The sequence below is a fragment of the Taudactylus pleione genome, unplaced genomic scaffold (assembly GCF_031769625.1).
Source record: "Taudactylus pleione unplaced genomic scaffold, aTauple2 ptg000070l, whole genome shotgun sequence".
Taxonomy (NCBI): Eukaryota; Metazoa; Chordata; class Amphibia; order Anura; family Myobatrachidae; genus Taudactylus; species Taudactylus pleione.
This window is the reverse complement of record NW_028284472.1, coordinates 10,464,284-10,484,071: the sequence shown is the minus strand read 5'-3', so window position 1 is coordinate 10,484,071 and position 19,788 is coordinate 10,464,284. Positions and strand designations below refer to the sequence as shown.

The following is a 19,788-nucleotide window of genomic DNA, read 5'->3' as shown; positions in this document are numbered from 1 at the left end:
TGGTTCCTAAAATACACCGCTAATGTAAGTGTCTGGTCGGGTCGCTCATTTTTTTTTTTGCCAAGACCTAGGGATGCTATGGAGAGCAGCGCCAGGATGTAGGTGAGTATGGGATCTTTTTTTACAGGTACTCCCATTGGATTCTCCAGGAGAAGCGGATGTGAACATTTGGTAGCAAGTAAGTATGTGTGAGGTAGGTGAATGTAATAAAGTTGTACTTTAGACGGTGAGTGTGTACTGTGTTTTATTAACTATTTATTATACAGTGGGGGTACGGGTGTCGGCCGCCTGCTAACACTTCTATGAGTGCAAAAGGGCAGACATGCTGGCACCTTTAGTTCCACTGTAAAATACAATAGTTTTGAACTATTTTCCATATTATTACCCCTCTACCCACAGCCCAGGGGTACGGGAAAGAACCCCAGGCTTCAGACTAAGCCTGGGGTTTTGGGAGAGTGGGGACACCTCCTTGGGAGTTCCTCACCTCCCCTGAGATCCCGGCTTGGGCTGACTGGCATGGGGTGTTAATGCTTTGGCCCTGGAGACCAGGTGATAGGGTCTCCCAGCTGTTGCATTACGCCCTGGTCTGTTTGGGTCCGGTGCTGGTTTTAAATATAGGGGGACCCCGATGCTTTTTTTTCCTCCCTATATTTAAAACCAGCACTGACCCTGAAGCCAGGTGCTGGTTCTTAAATTACAGGGGAACCCTACTAATTTTTTCCCCTGTAATTGTAGGAACCAGGACTGGCTGAGCAGCCCGGGGCTGGTTATGCTTTTGGGGGGGGGACACACTATATAATTTATTTTACAGGTATAACACAAGCATCCTTCACATATCTCACTAATATGTGCAGGCTGCTTGTTTGGGAGAGTTTGGCAGAGAGAAGACACTGCAATCATAGGTGAGTAATCTCCTTCAAAACTTGCTAGTTGGGGGAGAAATCACAATCTACTTCACCATCAGAAAACTCACTCTCAGCTAAACTCACTTCTTTGTAAATTTGTGAGTTTCAGGAGCTTCAAATCACTCGAGTTTTGGCGATGCTAATCCAGCTGAAAAAAAAAACTGTATCAGACTTGATTCATAAATTTACCCCTAGGAGTAGATATTGTTATTAAAAATATATTTTTATTGAGACACATAAAGGGAGACAATTGTATTATCTTAATTTTTAATGTACAATATATTTAATAAAGGTTACATTTGAACAAAAACAAATATAGAAGAGTACCCCCAAAAAGAGGTTACTTTCTAGTCAGGGACACCCTTTGTGATTTTATTGTCAATTTCCTCAGGGGAGCACCACCAACTGTATGATAGTCTAGGGTACTTTTGGTTTTTGCATTGTTTGCATGTGATTATTTTTGGAGCAGGATCAACCTCCATTTATCTGTCAACAAAGAGTGTCAACACAGCGTGTCAACACAAAATATCACTAAAGTTAACCAGACAAGCATGTACAGAGGAACTGCATCCTTGATGGGTTTCATTAAGATGAAAGGTTCAGAGAATTACACCACATGGAAGTTTGCAATTTAAATGCATCTAAAGCATGAGAGGTTAAGGAAAGTTACTGTTGATCCAGATGACAATCCAAGCCCAGATGGTATAGAAAAAGCCATGGGAACAGTAGGCTTAAGTGTTGAACATCACATTTATTCTAATATGCATGGGAAAATGTTAGCTAATGACATGTGGATAGCCCTGCAGGCAGCATATGAAGATAAGGGTCTAATAAAAATAATTAATCTGAGTATAATACCAAGTTGAGTGAATGCACAAGTACGAGTGACTGCATTAACAAAATGATGTCCATATCCCAGCAGGTAACAACTGTAGGAGTCCAAGTCGATGATGAGGAGATCACCATGGCAATGCTACAGAACTTAACACCGGAATTTGATTTCCTTTTAGTAGTTTTAGAGGCTAACACAGCCAAGATAACTACAGAAATTGCCAGGAAAACTGTGTTACAGTTCAAAGAATGTGTGCCAGTTGAGTTAAATGCTGCATTACACACTAAAAGTGAGAAGCTCAGAAAATTAAAATACAAGTGTTAGGTATGTCATAAAATAGGACACAAAACATCTGAAAGTGAACTGAAAAATGGGAATGCTGCACAAAGTAAGAAGTGCAGCCGCAAAGAAAAAAGCCATGGGAACAATAGGCTTAAGTGTCACATTTATTCTATTATGCATGGGAAAATGTTAGATAATAACATCCCGATAGCCCTGCAGGCAGCATATGAAGATAAGGGTCTAATGAAAAGAATTAATCTGATGAGTATAATGCCAAGTTGAGTGAATGCACAAGTACGAGTGACTGCATTAACAAAATGATGTCCATATCCCAGCAGTTAACAACAGTAGGAGTCCAAGTCGATGATGAGGAGATCACCATGGCAATGCTACAGAACTTAACACCTGAATTTGAGTAGTTTTAGAGGCTTACACAGCCAAGATAACTACAGAAATTGCCAGGAAAACTGTGTTACAGTTCAAAGAATGTGTGCCAGTTGAGTTAAATGCTGCATTACACACTAAAAGTGAGAAGCTCAGAAAATTAAAATACAAGTGTTAGGTATGTCATAAAATAGGACACAAAACATCTGAAAGTGAACTGAAAAATGGGAATGCTGCACAAAGTAAGAAGTGCAGCCGCAAAGATAAGTCAGCTTTGAGAGTCACAGAAAAGATTGTTGGTATATTGACTCATGTGCACAAGTCCTTTCAGTTGTAATAAAGAGTGGTTCACTATATTGAACACATGTGATCCTTTAACAATCAAATGTAATGGAATTAAGTGGTTACAGCTACAGAAGTTGGGACCGTCACTCCCCGCTTGAAATTAATCACTAAAACTGAAGCCACAGAAATCTAAGATGTGCTTTATGTGCTAGATATATCAGGTAGGAAAATCAATGCAGCAGTTGGTAAGTTCATTGTTTCAGAAGGAGGTAGCATAATCAAGCACAATTAAATACCACTACAGGGCAGATGGAGTACAGCTAACAGAGGCCGGCCTAGAGTCATTTAACTCACAGCTGGTAGGCTCACTAGAGGCATGATAGGTCGCAGTCAAGGTGGGGGGCAACTGTGGAACAGCCAACATAGTGGCACTAGTGAATCCAAGGACACCCCCCCGACTAGGATACAGGCAGAAATGCATGGTACCACCTATATAGAGGGGTCAGAGCAAAGCCAGGAGTTGCATGATTCAATTGTGGTAAGGAATGGTGTCCTGGGTGCCTTCTGTTTGGTTAGTTTCAATTGTGGTTAAGGATGGTGTCCTGGTGCTTCCGGATTGGTTACCTGATTTAGTTATGGTAAGGTCTGGTGTCCTGCAGTGCTATCTATGCTACCAAAAAAATAGTAGTAACAATTATATCCAAATTTAATAACACATGACCTTTAAATCGCCACTTCCATCTGTTTATTGCGGGCACTGGGTAAGAGGGTGTAGGTAGAGGTTTAAAGAGAGAACAAGAGCATCAGATGCTGAGGGGTTTAAGAAAATAGAGTGAGACATAGTCGTGAAGGTGGGAAGCCCGTACGCATTGTGCCCTCCAAGCTCGGAGCAGCAGTATGATGGGGGGGGCTCGTAGGTGAAGGGAGTAAAGTTGGAGGGTACCAAACAAAGCGAAAAAAAGGTGGGCAGGAAAGAGGAAAAGTAAAGACAAGACAGAAATGAAAAATAGAAAACTGACAAAAAATAAGACAAACTGAGAAATAGACAAAAAAAGCAAAAATTGCAACCAAGAAATCCTCCAAACTTTTCCAAAAAACTCCAGCAAACTGCAAACTCTCTCTTCTCACCTAGTGCAAACTCCTGCCCCCTGAAGCCACTACGGTGCACATGTTAGGACGGTTTGGCAGGTCCATCTCTTCCATTGGGCTTGTTGGGCAGTTGCCCAAGTGCCCGAAGCTTATAGGGGCCTGCCAACCTGCCCCCCTGCAGTACCGGTCAGTTGATAAATTTGTGATATTTTTATAAGCCGGCCGCCAGTGCACTGTATTCTGACCTCAGTCCCACTTTCACTTCATCCGCCGGCTTCAGACCAGTCAGACAGAGTCTCTCTGCATGTGTGGGAGGTCTGATGGGCATGCAGGAGGGTTTAATTTTATTGACCATTTAAATGTTTTTGCCGTGAATCGGTGGATAGGGGCCCCAGTGCATTGCTTTGCCCAGGGCCCACACTACTGTTAAGACAACCCTGCAGTTTGGCTCGTTTTATAAGCGTTTTGTGATGACAAAGTGATGTGTGTTTGCTTCTACAAACAGGACAAGATAGGAAGTGATTGACATTTTCTAATTTTCATAACTTTTTGTCACATTCAGATGTCCATTCGACTGCGTAGTTTATTGGTAAGGGGCCAATCCGATGGGATTTTAGACAAAAAAAAAATGGGTATGGCCGAAATTTTCAGCTGACGCTCAATTATGAAGAAAAGTAAATATTGTTTTTAAAGCCTGCAAACCGCCAGCGATGTTCAGTGATTTGCAATAGAAGTCAAACTTGATTCCTTGTAAGTTTCAACCTTGGTCCTCAATTTTATTTTGTGAGAAACAGCACATGAATCAGAAACATGGTCTCTGAAAGCCTTTGTTAAGTTTTAAAAATATTAGATACAGTATTGTATATCGGAAATGTAAAGTTGTTCATTTTCAGGTGGATAATTTAACCCACAGTTATAGCAATTCTGATAATTTAGATGAAGAGAATTATACAATAATTTGCACTGAAGTCTGTTGATTCACAGTAAAAATTGTCACAGTATGTAATTTTTTTTTTCATTCATGGGATGGTATTACTGTAACATAATATATTCAACTGCTACCAACAGCAACCTCAGCGCCATAATAAAGATTCACTTTTCAGATATGTTGTGTACTATATAAGTTTTTAAGAAGTTACTGACAAACTCAGGGGTCTATTTACTAAGCTTTGTTAGGAGGTAAAATGAACGATGATAAGGTACCAGCCAATCAGCTCCTAACTGTCATTTTTCAAACACAGCCTGTGATGTGACAATTAGGAGCTGACTGGCTGGTACCTTATCACCGTTCACTTTATCTCCTAACAAAGCTTAGTAAATAGACCCCTCAGTAATTTGTGCTTGGTGTGTGGAGCTCCCCATGAGGGTTGGATGCAGGATGCCGGCGTTCATGATCCCAATGATCAAAATCCAGACGGCAGCATCCTGACAGGGTTAGAATACCCACACCTGCCATTAAATACCCTAACCCTACCCCTAAACCTAACCTAACCCCACCCCGCAGCCTCATCCTAACCGTCCCCCTAGTGTCTAACCCTAACCCTAATCCAACACTCCTCCTTATCCCAATACTTACCGTCGGGATGCTGGCACTGGGATTCTGGCTTGTATCAGGTTTTCCCGGCCCCAGCATTCTGAGAGCTGGCATCCAGATCGCCTGGATGTCAAGTTCATGTATTTCCGTCCTCTCTGACATATATAGGGCCTGATTCAGACCCACTCGCGAGCGGCTGTCCGCTCGCAAGTGGGTCGATGTTATGGACTGAGCATGCGCACGACGGAGGGAGCTCCGTCGAGCGCATGCGCCAGACGCGACGAGCGAAGGAAAGTCCTTCGCTCGTTGTGTCCGATCAAAGGGGGTGTGCTGTCAATGTTGATTGACAGCACGCCCCCTTTGGTGGGCGTGCCGGGGGCGTGCCTCCCTGACGGGGTCGTTCCCACGGGAACGCCTCCCGTCAGAAGCCGGCCCACTGACATCACTAGTGATGTCAGTGGGAGTGATTTTGGCTCTGATAGAGCCAAAATCACTCCGGAGCTTGCGGTTGAAAACTTCAACAGCAGGCTCCGGCTCGCAAATTCGATGGTCGCGATGGTCTCGACCATCGCGACCATCACAATGCACGCTCGTATAGCCTGTGGGTGGTGACCCACAGCTATACGAGCGTCCAGGAGGACGCTCCATGAAAATGGAGCCCGGCCCTCATTCAGAGCGTGCGCTCTGCTCAGAGCATACGGCTCTGAATGAGGGCCATAATCTGTTAGTTTGTCTAAGTGTTGTCAGTGGTGTTTGCATAAACAGTTTTTTATTTTGGGCGGGGGTGGTGGTGGCACTGTCTCTCGGAATGAACCGCTTGTAACACCATGTATCAGTGTTTTCTTCTTATGAACTTTAAATATTGAAAAATATTTGTTGCTTCCACCCAGGAATTATTTTTGCTCACGATGAAAACTGGAAAGTGATGAGACGGTTCACTCTTACAACGTTACGAGATTTTGGGATGGGGAAGGGAGCAATAGAAAACAGGATTGCAGAAGAAGGTGCTTATTTAGTGGAAAAGATAAACTCTTACAAAGGTGAGTGGCTGCTTTATTTTACTTTTCCACCCTATTCAGTTCTTGAATGCACCTAAGACTTGATTGTTCTAGAGCAAATGCAGCATTGGCATCGCTGAGAGCCATGATCTGCGCAAGTGCGCCATTCCTATGTCTGCTCCTAATGATGTCATAGAGTCACACACACATAAATTATACATGTAATAAAACATTGACAGGGCCAGCTTAAGGTCCACATGGGCCTGGAGCTGCCACAAGGGGTGTGATCAGTGCAACCAGGGTTGGACTGGCCCACAGGAGTACAGGGGAAATCCCCAGTGGGCCCCACTGCCTGTGGGCCTACCCCCATCAGGTTCCAGACCTCAAATTATAGATTTTTACTCTTTTAGATGGTCAGTTACCAGGAACACTGATCAGCATGGAGGCTTGGTTCCCTTCTATAGAAACTACATCAAGATTTGCCTATTGGTTAGCCAAGCATCTGTGGTGGCTAGCCACACCCCCTCTGGTGGATGACCACACCCTTTAAGTATGGGCCCCTGACACTGCTTCCCCCCGGAGGGCCCTTCATGTCCCAGTCCGACACTGAGTGTAACAGAGTTCTCCCTGGTGTGCTGGGGAGAATGTGGTGGCCCACTATATCACTGCACTACATCCCCACACTACATCACTACTCTGCCTGTCCACAGTACATAACCTCACCTCCCCATACTATGGGGTAAATTTTCTAAAGGTTGATTTTGCATTTGATTCTCTGGTCGACTGAAATTGAATGAAATCAACATTCGTTTTCACTGTCAAAATCCCACATTTACTAAGATTCGATTTTTAAATTCAATTTCAAAATCAAATTTGATTCGGAATAGTGGTTCTTGTTCGGTTTTGAGTGTCCATTTCAAAATCAAACATAAATTCACCAACGAAATCAAATATTAAATCGAATGAAATAGAAATACAAATCAACAAACACTTTCTTACGTATTCCTATTGGTCAAAATATACCACATGCAAGAAGCTGCTGTGGTTCCTCTAATTCTGGCTTGTGTATGGTGGGGTGCCTGTGCATGCACACACAGTAGAGTAGCCTACCCTCCCAGAACTTGCGGGAGGCTCCAGATTTTTTGTGTAGCCTCCCACCCCCTCGGAAGAGTAGACACACCTCCGGCATCCCACCCACTTCCTAGAGACATGGGAAAAATGTGGAGAAACTTACCTTGAATGGGCAGATCCGCGGGGATTATATAATAATCATCATGTTGTTTGGTCCCACCCCCAAATGCAAATCAACCGGCCCCACCCCCATCACTTCCCACCTGCTTCTTCTCTCCGGCTGCTCCCAGAGAGGAACACATAAAGGTAGGTAAGCTTCAGCCTGTCTAAGCTTCAGCCTGTCACCATTTGGATGCTGGGAACCCAAAGACGCAGGAGTGATGTGCACTACTGTACTTCCATCTCTGAATGAGGCCCATAATTCCTACAGCCACAGTGAACTACATGATTGGGTCCCTTTTATTAGAGATGTGCGCAAATCCTCAAGTGTTTCTTGATTTCAGCAAAAACGCAAGCGTGTCATGGCCGTTTTTGGGGTGTGTTTCTGTTGTCAGCTGCGATCGTGTACGTAGTGAAACATGGCGCCTGCGTTGCTACTGCCACAGCCAGACTGCGTATTCATAGGGCTACCCTAGCAGTTGATGTACCTTGTTCTTGTGTATAGTCTGCGTACGCAGTTGTGAATGAGTTTTCAATGGCTCCGGTGGGCGCCTCTCTTCTTTTCTTGGCGGCAGCTCCCACTCCTAATGGTGCATACACATGGTCAGATTTTTCTTCAGAACTGAACGATAACGATGTAAAAAATCGTTCATATCTGAAGGAAAATCTGACATATCAAACATGGAGAACCACAAATACCAGCATGCAGAGCATTATGGCACTTGTAGTTCCACAACTAAAAAAATACGTAAAAAAACACAAACACACACCGTAAAAGGTGCCCGACAACCTTGGTGGTCTAGAGAGGGGCTAAATACCAGTGGCCCAAGGCCGCCTACCGGTACGGTGGAAGAGGCTGCGGGGGGAGCTTCTTACACTTTCCACCCCCGCAGTCCTCTCCGGTCCTCAGCCGCATTCTTCGGCTGCTGGCCCATCCTGGCCAGCGGCGCCGCCTCTTCTTCTCTTCTTCCAGCCGGTGCCGCCTGTTTTCTGTGACAGCGGCATCTTCTTGCCTCTTATGCGGACGCCGGAACTTCTGCCGCAACGCTCTTCTCTTCTGGAGGTCTTGTCTCCTCCCTCTCTGCTGCCGGACTGACTTTTCCCGTCTGATACAAGATGCCACGAGTGGGCGGGGCTATGACGCGGCGAGCTGCAATTGGCTCATCGCGTCTGCCTCCTATTGGCTGCTGGCCCGCGAGCCTTTTTTGGCTCGTGGCCAGAGCCAACCACTTGCCGCCGCTGCACCAAGGCTACCAGGTGACGGGCTACAGTAAGTCCGCACTCAGAGCCAAGTCCTGCCCACCGTGCCAGACTATTGACCGGCGCTGGGAACAGATACTCTGTCCCAGCACCGGCTACCCGCCACCTATGCTTCCTGGCGCTGGAAGCAGAAATAGCATCCCAGCACCGGACGCTGATGTGTCTCCTCTTCTTATGCCGATGTTGGGATCAGCCACTTGATCCCAGCACGGCTTTCCACATACACTCAATCCGGCATGGTTCGGCTTTTTTCTGGTTTGTTATTTTAACCCTTTGGATGCCTACAGGAAACGAAGCGGACGTGAACTACGCTATGGATTACTACGGATACTAGGCGAGTATGTGTGATAGTGAGTGTGAGTGTGAATATATGTAATAATAAACTTTTACTTTCACGGTGTGTTTATGTTTTTTACGTATTTCTTTAGTTGTGGAACTACAAGTGCCAGCAGGCCCATAATGCCCCGCATGCTGGTATTTGTGATTCTCCAAATACCAGCATGCGGGGGAGGCTTGCTGATATGTTTAGTTCCATGACTAAAGAGAATATTTAACCCTTTAATTTCCACTAAACTCTATCAACCCGGCACCCACTACCCTAGGGTAGTGGGTGCCGGGGATAGCCCCGGACTATCAGTCTAGGCCTGGGGTGCCCTGGAGAGGGGGACCCCTTTATTGGGGGTCCCCAACTCCCCAGAGATCCCCGGACTGAACTGAGTAGCGGTCAGGGGTAATGCTTTGGCTGGGGAAACCGGTGAAAGGTTTTCCCTGGCTGTTGCATTACCCCCCCCTGCTAGAAAGAGCTCGGTGCTGGTTTTGGAACTTTCAGGTGACCCCTACTCGTTTTGTCCCCTGATTTTCCAACACCAGGACCGGCTCAGGAAAGCCATGTGCTGGTTCTTAATATACAGGGGACCCATATGCATTTTGTCCTCTGTATTTTTAGAACCAGGACAGGCTTTAGAAAGCCCGGGGCTGGTTAGGCTTTTGGGGGGCTGCACGTCAATTTTTAAAAAAATAAAAAACACTTTTTACATAAGCACACACAGAAACATGCACGTATCTCATGGATATGTGCATGTTTCTGTGTTAATCTGACTGCTTAGGATATCCTCGCTATCCTGAAGCAGGTTTATTATTTGGGGACTTTTGGTTATCTTTTTTTGCAAGTCTAAAAAAAGACACCGTATTATATTGGGTGAGTTGTTTGTTTTCAATGTGAAAACATCTGGATGCGAGTTTGATACTGACGAATTTTAGTAACTCTGAAAAAATGCGAGTTTACATGAACTGACACCCTATTACATTAAAGAGTTGTGAAAAATTGCGAATTTAGCACAAAACTCGCAATTTACCAAAACAGACACCCTATTACATTTGGCCCTTTGTGTTCGATTTTGAAATGGAATGTTAGTACATCAGGGGATCCTATATTTGTCTATGTAAAAGTACAGATGTTTTGCCGATATTCGATTTTGAACGGGATTTTGGTTTTATATTCGATATTACCTTAAATTTTGCCTTTAGTAAATCTACGATTTGTAAAACTGAATGAAAATCTAAACAAATACTCCAAAAACTCAAAATTGATCTTTAGGAAATATACCCTGATATCTCTGCACTGCATGATTCAGAGTTGTACGCTAATGGTGCCACTGCGGTGTCTGTGTACGCAGCTGCTATGCGATAATATGCAAATGTCGCAGACACCGGGAGATAATTCAGAAAAGTATGCAAACCCAATGGTTTGCGTCCTTTTTATAAAAAAAAAGGCCAAACCAAGCGGTATTGCGTTTGCACTCATCACATTCCAACATCAATATCACTGATTTGTTACACAGTACCGACTAGTGAGGCCAATCCCGGGATCAGAGGGATACCAGGATTCTGGCCCAAACACTTTGAGATTTCAATCCCGGTTTTTGATGCCTCCAATCCTGGGATTTCCGGGATCACAGCGCGATCAGTCGGGCAGAAAAATGTAGCCTGGTCTGTTGGGCTTTCGGTAGCGGGACGCACAGTGGAGATGTCGTGCCATCACCGGGCAGCTACTGCTGCCATCATATGTGCTAGACCTCCTTTTCCGGACCTCGTCGCAGTTCTCCCCGCACTCTGCATTTTGCCTGAACTACTCAACCCCGAGATAGAGATGTTCAATCACGAATCCTGGTATTTAAAAAAACAGCCCAGGATTTTTTTTTTTTCAAATTTTTTTGTATTTTCAGAAAACACCACCAATCAAACAAATGAAACTAAAATAACAAAATATAAAAAAAAAAATTGCGTGTGGGTTTTTTTTATTTCAATCTTCAGGAAAGTGAACCAAACGCTGACATTTATTGTAGACGCCGCACGAGAATAGTTTGTAGTTTGTACATCAGCATTAATTCACCATTCAAATATGACAACCAGCAGGATCCTAGGTGTAGGCTTTCATTAAACTTTTAAAATTATAATTCACATAGGGGAGCCCAACTGCCACCCCAAATGTGCATTCACATAGGGGAGCCCAACTGCCACCCCAAATGTGCCAGACATCACTGGCAGTTGGTGTGGCTCCTTTATTTGAATTTTGGACTGTGCTGCAGCCCCACCTCTGGAGACTATGCCGTTTCTCCATCTGAACATGGCTGCGGCTCTGTGGTTGCTGCTCTGTAGGTGACACGCCCTGGACACTCCCATAACACACCTATGAAACTGAAATTTTTTATGTTCACTCCTAGCCACCTCCTAGGAACGCTCATCGCTCTGTCACCCCATTGTGATACCATCTGTCCCGTATCATCTATGAGCGTACACTCTGTAATGCAAGCGTCACATTCGTTTTCAGAACTTTTCACACATGCGCAGTGGCAAATGATTGCTCAACTACGTGCACAATAACATTGCATTCGAATTGTGTGCAACTATGAATCAGCCTCTTAATCTCAAACTTAATGGACATAAACATCCATAAGCTGTTGCCTTAAAAAAAAAAAAAAAAAAAAAGAAATACAGTAGCTGCAATTGCAATACTGGACCAGGGCAGTAAGGGTTAACTTACTGCTTTCCAGATGTGCATGCCTGAGCTGGGTTCGGGCTTTAAATTTTACTTGTTAATAAAAAAATTCAAATTCAATTTAAAATAAAAAATATTTTAGTTAATAAAAAAATCTTGTCTTTACAGGATAGAACATATACATATACACGGGATACGTTGAGTATCCCAACATAGGGGATGCCAGCAATCAAAATACCGATGCCGGAATCCTGGCACTTGTCAGACTCCCGGAGTCGGCATCCCAGCCGCCAGCATCCCCAAGGTAATCAGCGGGGTTAGGGGGAAGGTTAGGGGTTAGGCACTAGGGGGAAGGTTAAGGGTTAGGCACTATGGGGGGAGGGTTAGGTTTATGGTGTGGGGAGGGGGTGGGTTAGGTTTAGGCCCTAGGGGACAGGTTTAAGGTTAGGCACCTGGAACAGAGGGTTACGGTTAATTAGGAGAGGGGGAGGGTTAGGATTTCGACCGTCAGGTGTCAGTAACTTAACCTTGTTGGGATGCCAGCATCAGGATTTTGACCACCGGGATCCCAAGCGTCAGCATCTCATACCCATTTCCATATAAACCTATATGTATATATACTGTACATATTATATATATATATATATATATATGCACTTCATTGATGATGACCACTAATAACCTAGCGGTTTCCACCATTGATGTGAATGGGGGAAGAGTCAGGGGCTCGCCTCTCCTCAATGTTTTACATGGGAGATTCTCCCGTTTACTGTTCATTGGGGTAGTAGTTACAATATAGGTCACTACTGTGTCCAGTTTATTTGCGCAATTTGTTTATTTTAAGAAGACCCTGGATATCTACATACACAAAAGAGGACATGACACAAGGGGTAGTTGAGAATAATTTTTTTTCCAGCGATCGTGGATGCTACTTGACAAGAGGACAGAATGGCTACAGGGAGTGAAGATAAGTATTTACTGTGAGTGTGTGTGAATGTTTAATAAATTAAAACAATATGCGGTGTTTGTATCTTGTCTTGTTTTTAATATTTCTTTTACAGGAGTACTACAGTTGCCAGCTGGTCCTTAAAGCCTGAGCTTGACAGAACTTGTACAGTAGTTCTCCATAGGCTTTCCAGGACCTATAGTTACCCTGTAAAAGACAGTATTACATCATGAACTCGTCACCTGCCAACGCCAGGGGTGCTGAGCATAGCCCCAGGCTATCAGTCTGGGGTGTCCCCATGAGGAGGGGCTCCTTTATGGGGGAACCCCACTTCCTGAGAAATTACTAGCCTTGGTTATCTAGTAGAGGGTGCTGAATGCTTTGGCAGGGGGACCCAGTGAAGCGTGTCCTCCTGCTGAAGCATTACACCCCTGCTAGAAAGGTGTTGGTTGTATAAAATATGGACAACCACTACGTTTCTTGCCCCCCTGTATTTTCACAACCAGGACTAGCTCAAAAAAGCCTAGTGCTGATTTTCCTTTGGGGGGTACCCCACACATTTTTTTTATTTTTATTTACTTTTACAAACACAGAAGCACTGCACAGATCACACAAATCTGTACAGGCTTCTGCAAACACTCTGAGGTGGTCAAAATGTACTGAAAATGACTGGAAATTAATGTTATTGAGATTAATAATACAAAAACAGGCTCCAATTATGTGATTTTAGTTGTTTTTATCAATTAAAAAAAATACAGATCCAAAACCAAAACCCATGAGGGTGGTTTTGTCAAAACCAAAACACGACGATGAGTTAGAACCAAAACCAAAACCTGGCGCACATCTTTAATTGTGGATTTCTGTCTGTGGAAGCAGGTGGGATAATTACTGATCCACCAAACTACTGTAGATAACACATGCCAGACAGTTACCAGGTGTAGCCGGGTCACTTAGTATCTATTTGTACCCATACTGGCTGCCTACGGCTCACCCATCATGGCTGGTGTCCTCCCAGCAGTAACCACTATTCCAGACTATGGTTGTTGCAATCTTGGATTGTGTCACATGCAACCGGCATTCAGCAACTCCCATTTACAGCCAAACAGCTCCTAGGATGGTCTAATTAAATAGGAAGTACTGGCAGAACATTACTATATTTTCATCTATTGGATACCGTACCCTGGCTCCTGGTTCTGCATTGCTTCCCAGAATATTCCTGCGGTCTGTTCCAGTTGTGTTTTGCAGCATTCTGTTCCAGTATACAGTATTCCTGCAGTTTGTTGCAATTGTGCTTTCCAGCATCCAGTATATCCCTGTAGACTGCTGAAGATGTGCTTCCCAGCATTCTGTTCCAATGTATTTATTCAATCTGTTCCAGTTGTGCTTCACAGAATTCTTGTTACAAGCCGCCGTAACGTCTTGTTTGACATCAGTTCTCCAGGTGGTTCTTTTGCACCTGGTGTTAGGAGACAAGGATGCCTGGATGCTACTCCATGAGATCCTCCTACCTTACTGCTCCATCACCTCCTCCCTCCACCAATTGGATCTTCTTCTTTTTTTACCCCCGCTGGTTCTCTGGCTATAGCGTTCAGTTCGTAGCTTCCGGTTCCCGTGAGTGAGTTCACGTTTCTGTATGTTCCAGCTCCTCGTGTCCAGCATGTATCTCACTGTCTCTGCTGCACTTCAGCATCTGTTTGGACTTTCTGCCAGTAACATCACAGCATTCTCTGCCGCACTTCAGAATCACTGTGGACTTTTCTCTAATTACATCAGCAGTCTCTGCCGCACTTCAGCTTCTGTGTTTACTACTTATTAACATCACAGCAGTCTGCTGCACTTCAGCATCTGTGTGAACTTTCAATTATTGACATCACAGCAGTCTTTGCCATATTTCAGCATCTGTGTGGATTCCCTGCTACACATCAGCCATCAAGGCTGCTACCAGCCAAGTACACATCAGCCCTCAAGGCTGCAACCAGCCAAGTACACATCAGCCCTCAAGGCTACCACCAACCAAGTTCATATCAGCCCTGAAGGCTGCAATTTGGCCACATGGCCAAATTCCAGTCAAATACACTTCAGTCCTCAAGGCTGCAACTTGAGCACAAGACCACAACTCCAACTAAGTACACATCAGCTCTCAAGGCTGCAACTTGGCCATCAGGCCAAACTCCAGTCATATACCCCCAAGTCCTTAAAGCTTCTTTATAAATTGACTCCTCATGAACAGATTCCTCAAAGCTTCTTTATCAATTGACTCCCCAAAGCTTCTTTATTATTAGACCCCTCAAAGCTTCTTTATCAATCAATTCACACCTCTAATGATGAGCTTTTATTCTTGATTAATTTTTCTCACTGTGAATCTTCCCAGTGATTCATAACATTTCTGTTCCTGCTTCTCAGCATTCAAGCAAATCCTGGAAACCTGCACTTGTCTAATATTTCATCTAACAGGCAATCCTGAAGACCTGCACCTGCCTGATACTCTAGCTAACAGGCTCATTCTAAAAACTGTAGATATAGATGTGTGGAGTGCTGTCTAAAAACAGATATCAATGAAGATATGTAAAAAAAAAAAGTTTTTTACTTTAATAATCTCAATACATACTAAGTAGGGAATGTTTTGTTAATAATTCACTTTCAGTCCAGCAAAGCAATGCGATAAAGCTCTTGTTCTGCTGTACAGTGTATCACTCATCACAGGTAATGGGCCCCATACATCAGAGATGGATAGCCGCAATCCCGCAATGCTGCTACCCGGCATCGCAGGATCGCAGAAATCCAACATGTTGGACTTCGGCGATTTGACGATCGCAATCAAAAAATTATCGCAATTGTCAAATCGCGGACATTTAACATGTCAAATGTCTGCGATCCACCGACGGATTGCAGAACATCAATGGTGGGCGATCAGAAATTTTCGATGGCGAACAGAAATTTCCGATTGCAGCCCTGCATCACGGCGATCCGTCGCAGATGTATGGGCACCTTTTGATGTTAGTAAGTCAGCAAAATGTTCACTCAAAAGCATGCAGAGTTAGTTTGCAAGCAGGACAAATGTTACATGCATATTATATAGTAGCTGCCTTTAAATCCATGCAAAAACACAGCAATGTCTCTCATTAGACAGAAAGCAGGTGCATCAATATAAGTTCATACTCCACAGTTTGGTGATATAATTACCAGTATAAACAATCCCTCATGTGCTGATCGGGATGAAGTTATGAGACTGGTGGCTGCATAAGATTTAACATAGGCATCGAAATACGACGCCTATGTTAATCCCGACGCCGGAACGCCGAGGATGCCGGACCGATCGTCCTCTCTGCCGGGTAAGTATACACTTAGTCCGGGGATGTGGGGGGTTAGGTTTAGGGACCCCTGGGGGGACTTAGGGTTAGGCAACCCCCCAGGGAAGGTTAGGGATAGGCTAGGGGAAGGGGGGGTTAGGGTTAGGCACTGGGGGGGAGGTTGTAGTTAGGCACCCCCTCGGGCGGGTTAGGTTTAGGGTGTGGGGAGGAGGGGTTAAGTTTAGGCATCCACGGAGGAAGATTAGGGTTAGGCACTAGGGGGAGGTTAGGGTTAGGCACCCCTAAGGGAGGATTACAGTTAGGGGGGAGAGGGGAGGGTTAGCATACTAACCACCAGGCGTCAGGATCTTCACCTGTCGGCCTATCACTGTTGGGATTTGAACTGGCGGCTCTTGAGCTGCTGGTATTTCAATCCCATTCTGTGCTGATCAGGCACTCAGAGGGTAATGTAATGCTTAATACTCAAAGCTGTGTGTGAGCCCTCAGCCATTTATACATCCAACTTTTCAATTGCTTTGATATTCAGACTCAACAGTTGGATTTCTTAATTGTCAGTTATATACAGTACTAGCTGAAGTATCCGGCATTGCCCGGGTTTAAATCTTCAAGTTATTAAGTTTTATTATGTGATGCCATCCAAATCCATCCAGTGGGAGGCCCAGAACAGGCTCCCTTGGTCAAAGTTGTCCCCGGTTCAATTCTCCGTGAGGTCCAACCGGGATCCCAGTCACTCCATTAGGCATCCCAGACCAATTGCCACCACTCTGTTAAGTTCATCCAAATCCATCCAGTTGAAGGACCAGAACAGGCTCCCTGGGTCAGAGTTCTGCCCAGCGTACACCAACAAAAGGTCCGACTGGCCCTCAACCACCTACTAGGTCTTCTGGTATCCAGTGTTACCACTTTGTGAAGTTTTTGTACAAATTATGTGATGTTGTCCAAATCCATCCAGTGGAAGGCCCCGAACAGGCTCCCTGGATCAGATTTCTGCCTCAGCATACACCAACGAAAGATCCGACCGGCCCTCCAACCCCCTACTAGGTCTTCTGGGATCCAGTGTTAGCACTTTGTGAAGTTTTTGTACAAATTATGTGATGTCGTCCAAATCCATTCAGTGGAAGGCTCAGAACAGGCTCCCTGGGTCAAAGTTGTGCCCGGCTAAAGTCATCGCTTTAGAAAATAGAGATGTGCGCCGACCCCCATGTTTTAGTTTTGGATCCAGATTCATCTTCGTATTTTGGATTTGGATCTGTATTTTTTTAAATAAGTAAATAACTAAATATATAAAAAAAACAGCTAAAATTACTTCATTTTGACCTGTTAGCATGCAATCCGAAACCTGAGTTTGGTTTTTAAATCTGAGTTCCAAACCGCGGGAAGATCCAAACCAGGAAAGTGATTCCAAACTTGGACTTGGTTCAACTCAGAACCCCTAAATTTGTTTTTTTGTTGGTTTTCTGAGAACCGGACTGGCACATCTCTATTAGAAAAGAAATAAAAGGAATCATATGCACTCCCTGGAAGTCTGGCAATAATGCTATAATTGTTAGAAAGATGCATCACATACAGTCTAGACATGGATGGAATGAAAATATGGCTGACTCCAAAAAAGAAATCAAAGACCCTAGGTCAGTCTGCACAATATTCATAAAAACATAAGCAAAAGCAACGGATCACATTTGCATATCATATCATGAAAAGGTTGTTTTACAGTAGTTCCCGGCAGCAGAGATGACAACCCTGATGGGAAAAATAATATACCATGTTTGCAAGGATGTCCTACATGTATGTATCATGTAATTCCACATGGCAGAGAATTGCAGAAGAATATGTAGATACTGTAACCAACAATAGATTTAATATAGTTCAAATTTGAAGAATTTATAGAAGGTGTTGGTGGTACTCCCAGAGTCAATTAATTGTCAAGGGTACAAGACAGGAAAAGAGTACTGAAATTCATAATACCGACATTGACCATGTTGACACTCCTCATGTAGACACTGAATAAATGTCACATATGCAGCGGCATCTTTCAGGTTCCGGTTGTCATGTGACTGTCACTTCTGGAGGAGCTGCCTTCCCGTGAGTACACTGGCTCTATCCCTAACCCATACCCCTAACCCTTCCACCTCAGAGCACTACGAGCAGCTAGTGTTTCCTTTGTGTGACCCATGGGTGTAGGGAGGGGTGTTGATGCAGGGCTTTGTTTCAGATCTGGTTATTAATAAACACTGTAGAAAAAGGAATCCTGTGATTGGATCACACCGTGGTTTCCACATATTTAGATGGGATGGGTATGGGATGCCGGTGCTTGGGATCCAGATAGCCAAAATCCTGATACCGGCATCCTGACAGGGTTAAGATTCCAACACCTGTCGGTCACTATCTTAACCCTCCATACCTCTAACCCCCCCTTCCCAGTTCCTAAACCTAAACCCCCCTTAATGCCTAAACCTAATCCTCCCCCTTAGTGCGTAACCCTAATTCCTACCCCTAACTCTTCCCCTAACCCTGCTACTTACCTTCCAGATGCCACGATCGGGATGCCAGCTCTGGGATTCTGACAGGTGTCAGGATTCCAGAGCCAGTATTAAAGCACCGGCATCCTGACGGTTGGGACACTGAACGTATCTCCTTCAAATAAGCCTGTTGATTTTCTATTGCTATGGTGAACGGTGCCAGGGGACACATTTTTCCCCAGATTACACAGACCTCCAGTCTGCTGTTACTGGGGTCACTGTAAAAAAAAGTGAAAAACATATATATTTGTCAAATATTATCTTAATTCTGAGTATTATTTGAAAAGTAATGACCCGTTAGGCTGTTCACAATGGTTGTCATTTATGCTACAATATATAAATGTCCTATTCTTTGTAATTCCAGGCAAACCCTTTGATAATACCTTGCTTATAAATGCTGCTGCTGCCAATATAATTGTTTCCATATTACTGAGCCATCGATTTGATTATGAGGATCCAACACTCCTGAAACTTTTGAAAGTAGTCAATGAAAATATCAAATTATTTGGTACCCCGATGGCCATGGTAAGCAATTATACTTCATATTGAGCTATAATGAAGCCCAGCTCCTTTACGGTATAAGCAGCCTATATTCAGATAGTGCCACCAAAAATCGTAATACCGGTGCTACTGCTTAGTGCTGTATACAGCATAACAACTGGTAAATATCAGCACCATAGAAATGATTGTTATAAATGACATGTACTTTGCATAATGCAGCGCCCAGCCGCCTCACCTTTACAACATGGATCCTTCCCGCATGGCCCAGAGGGACTTTTGATGATCAGTGGATGATACACTCTGCAGTGCTGGAAGCAGCTGTGCATAGTACTGTCACTCCCACTCCAACTTGTTTTTCCTTCATTTCCATAATATAATTACAGTATATACTTTATCAAGCCCTGGCATAAACCAATAGTTACACCAAACCTCTATTCAATATTGCCCTCCTCCAGCCCAAAAGAGCCCTCATTATTTTCAGAGAAAAACTATATTATAAACAATAATTAGTGCGCTGGTACAAAAAATACATATGGTAAAACGTAGTGCTCTCTATTATTAGGCAGGAGGCTTGTTAATCATACCAAATATAGGTTTATTAATTATACACATAAAAAGAACATATTTAAAAATGGTGAATAAAATGTCAGAATAATTGTTACACAAAATGACACAATAGCAACAATAATCTCACACAATAAATACCCAATAAGG

General features: G+C 44.0%; 1 protein-coding gene across 3 annotated transcripts in view; it reads left to right on the top strand.

Moving 5' to 3' along the window:
• The window catches only part of LOC148533767 (cytochrome P450 2C5-like), a 109,682-nt gene that overhangs the window by 38,034 nt on the left and 51,860 nt on the right, over positions 1 to 19,788 (top strand). The window contains exons 3-5 of one of the 3 annotated variants that reach the window (XM_088467347.1): positions 3,455 to 3,469; positions 6,202 to 6,351; positions 18,938 to 19,098. The exons of 1 other annotated variant lie outside the window; for it this stretch is intronic. In XM_088467347.1, coding sequence (XP_088323473.1) covers positions 3,455 to 3,469; positions 6,202 to 6,351; positions 18,938 to 19,098 — 326 coding nt within the window. The remainder of the gene's footprint in view (positions 1 to 3,454; positions 3,470 to 6,201; positions 6,352 to 18,937; positions 19,099 to 19,788) is intronic. One more of the 3 variants, XM_088467349.1, reaches the window with a different exon arrangement.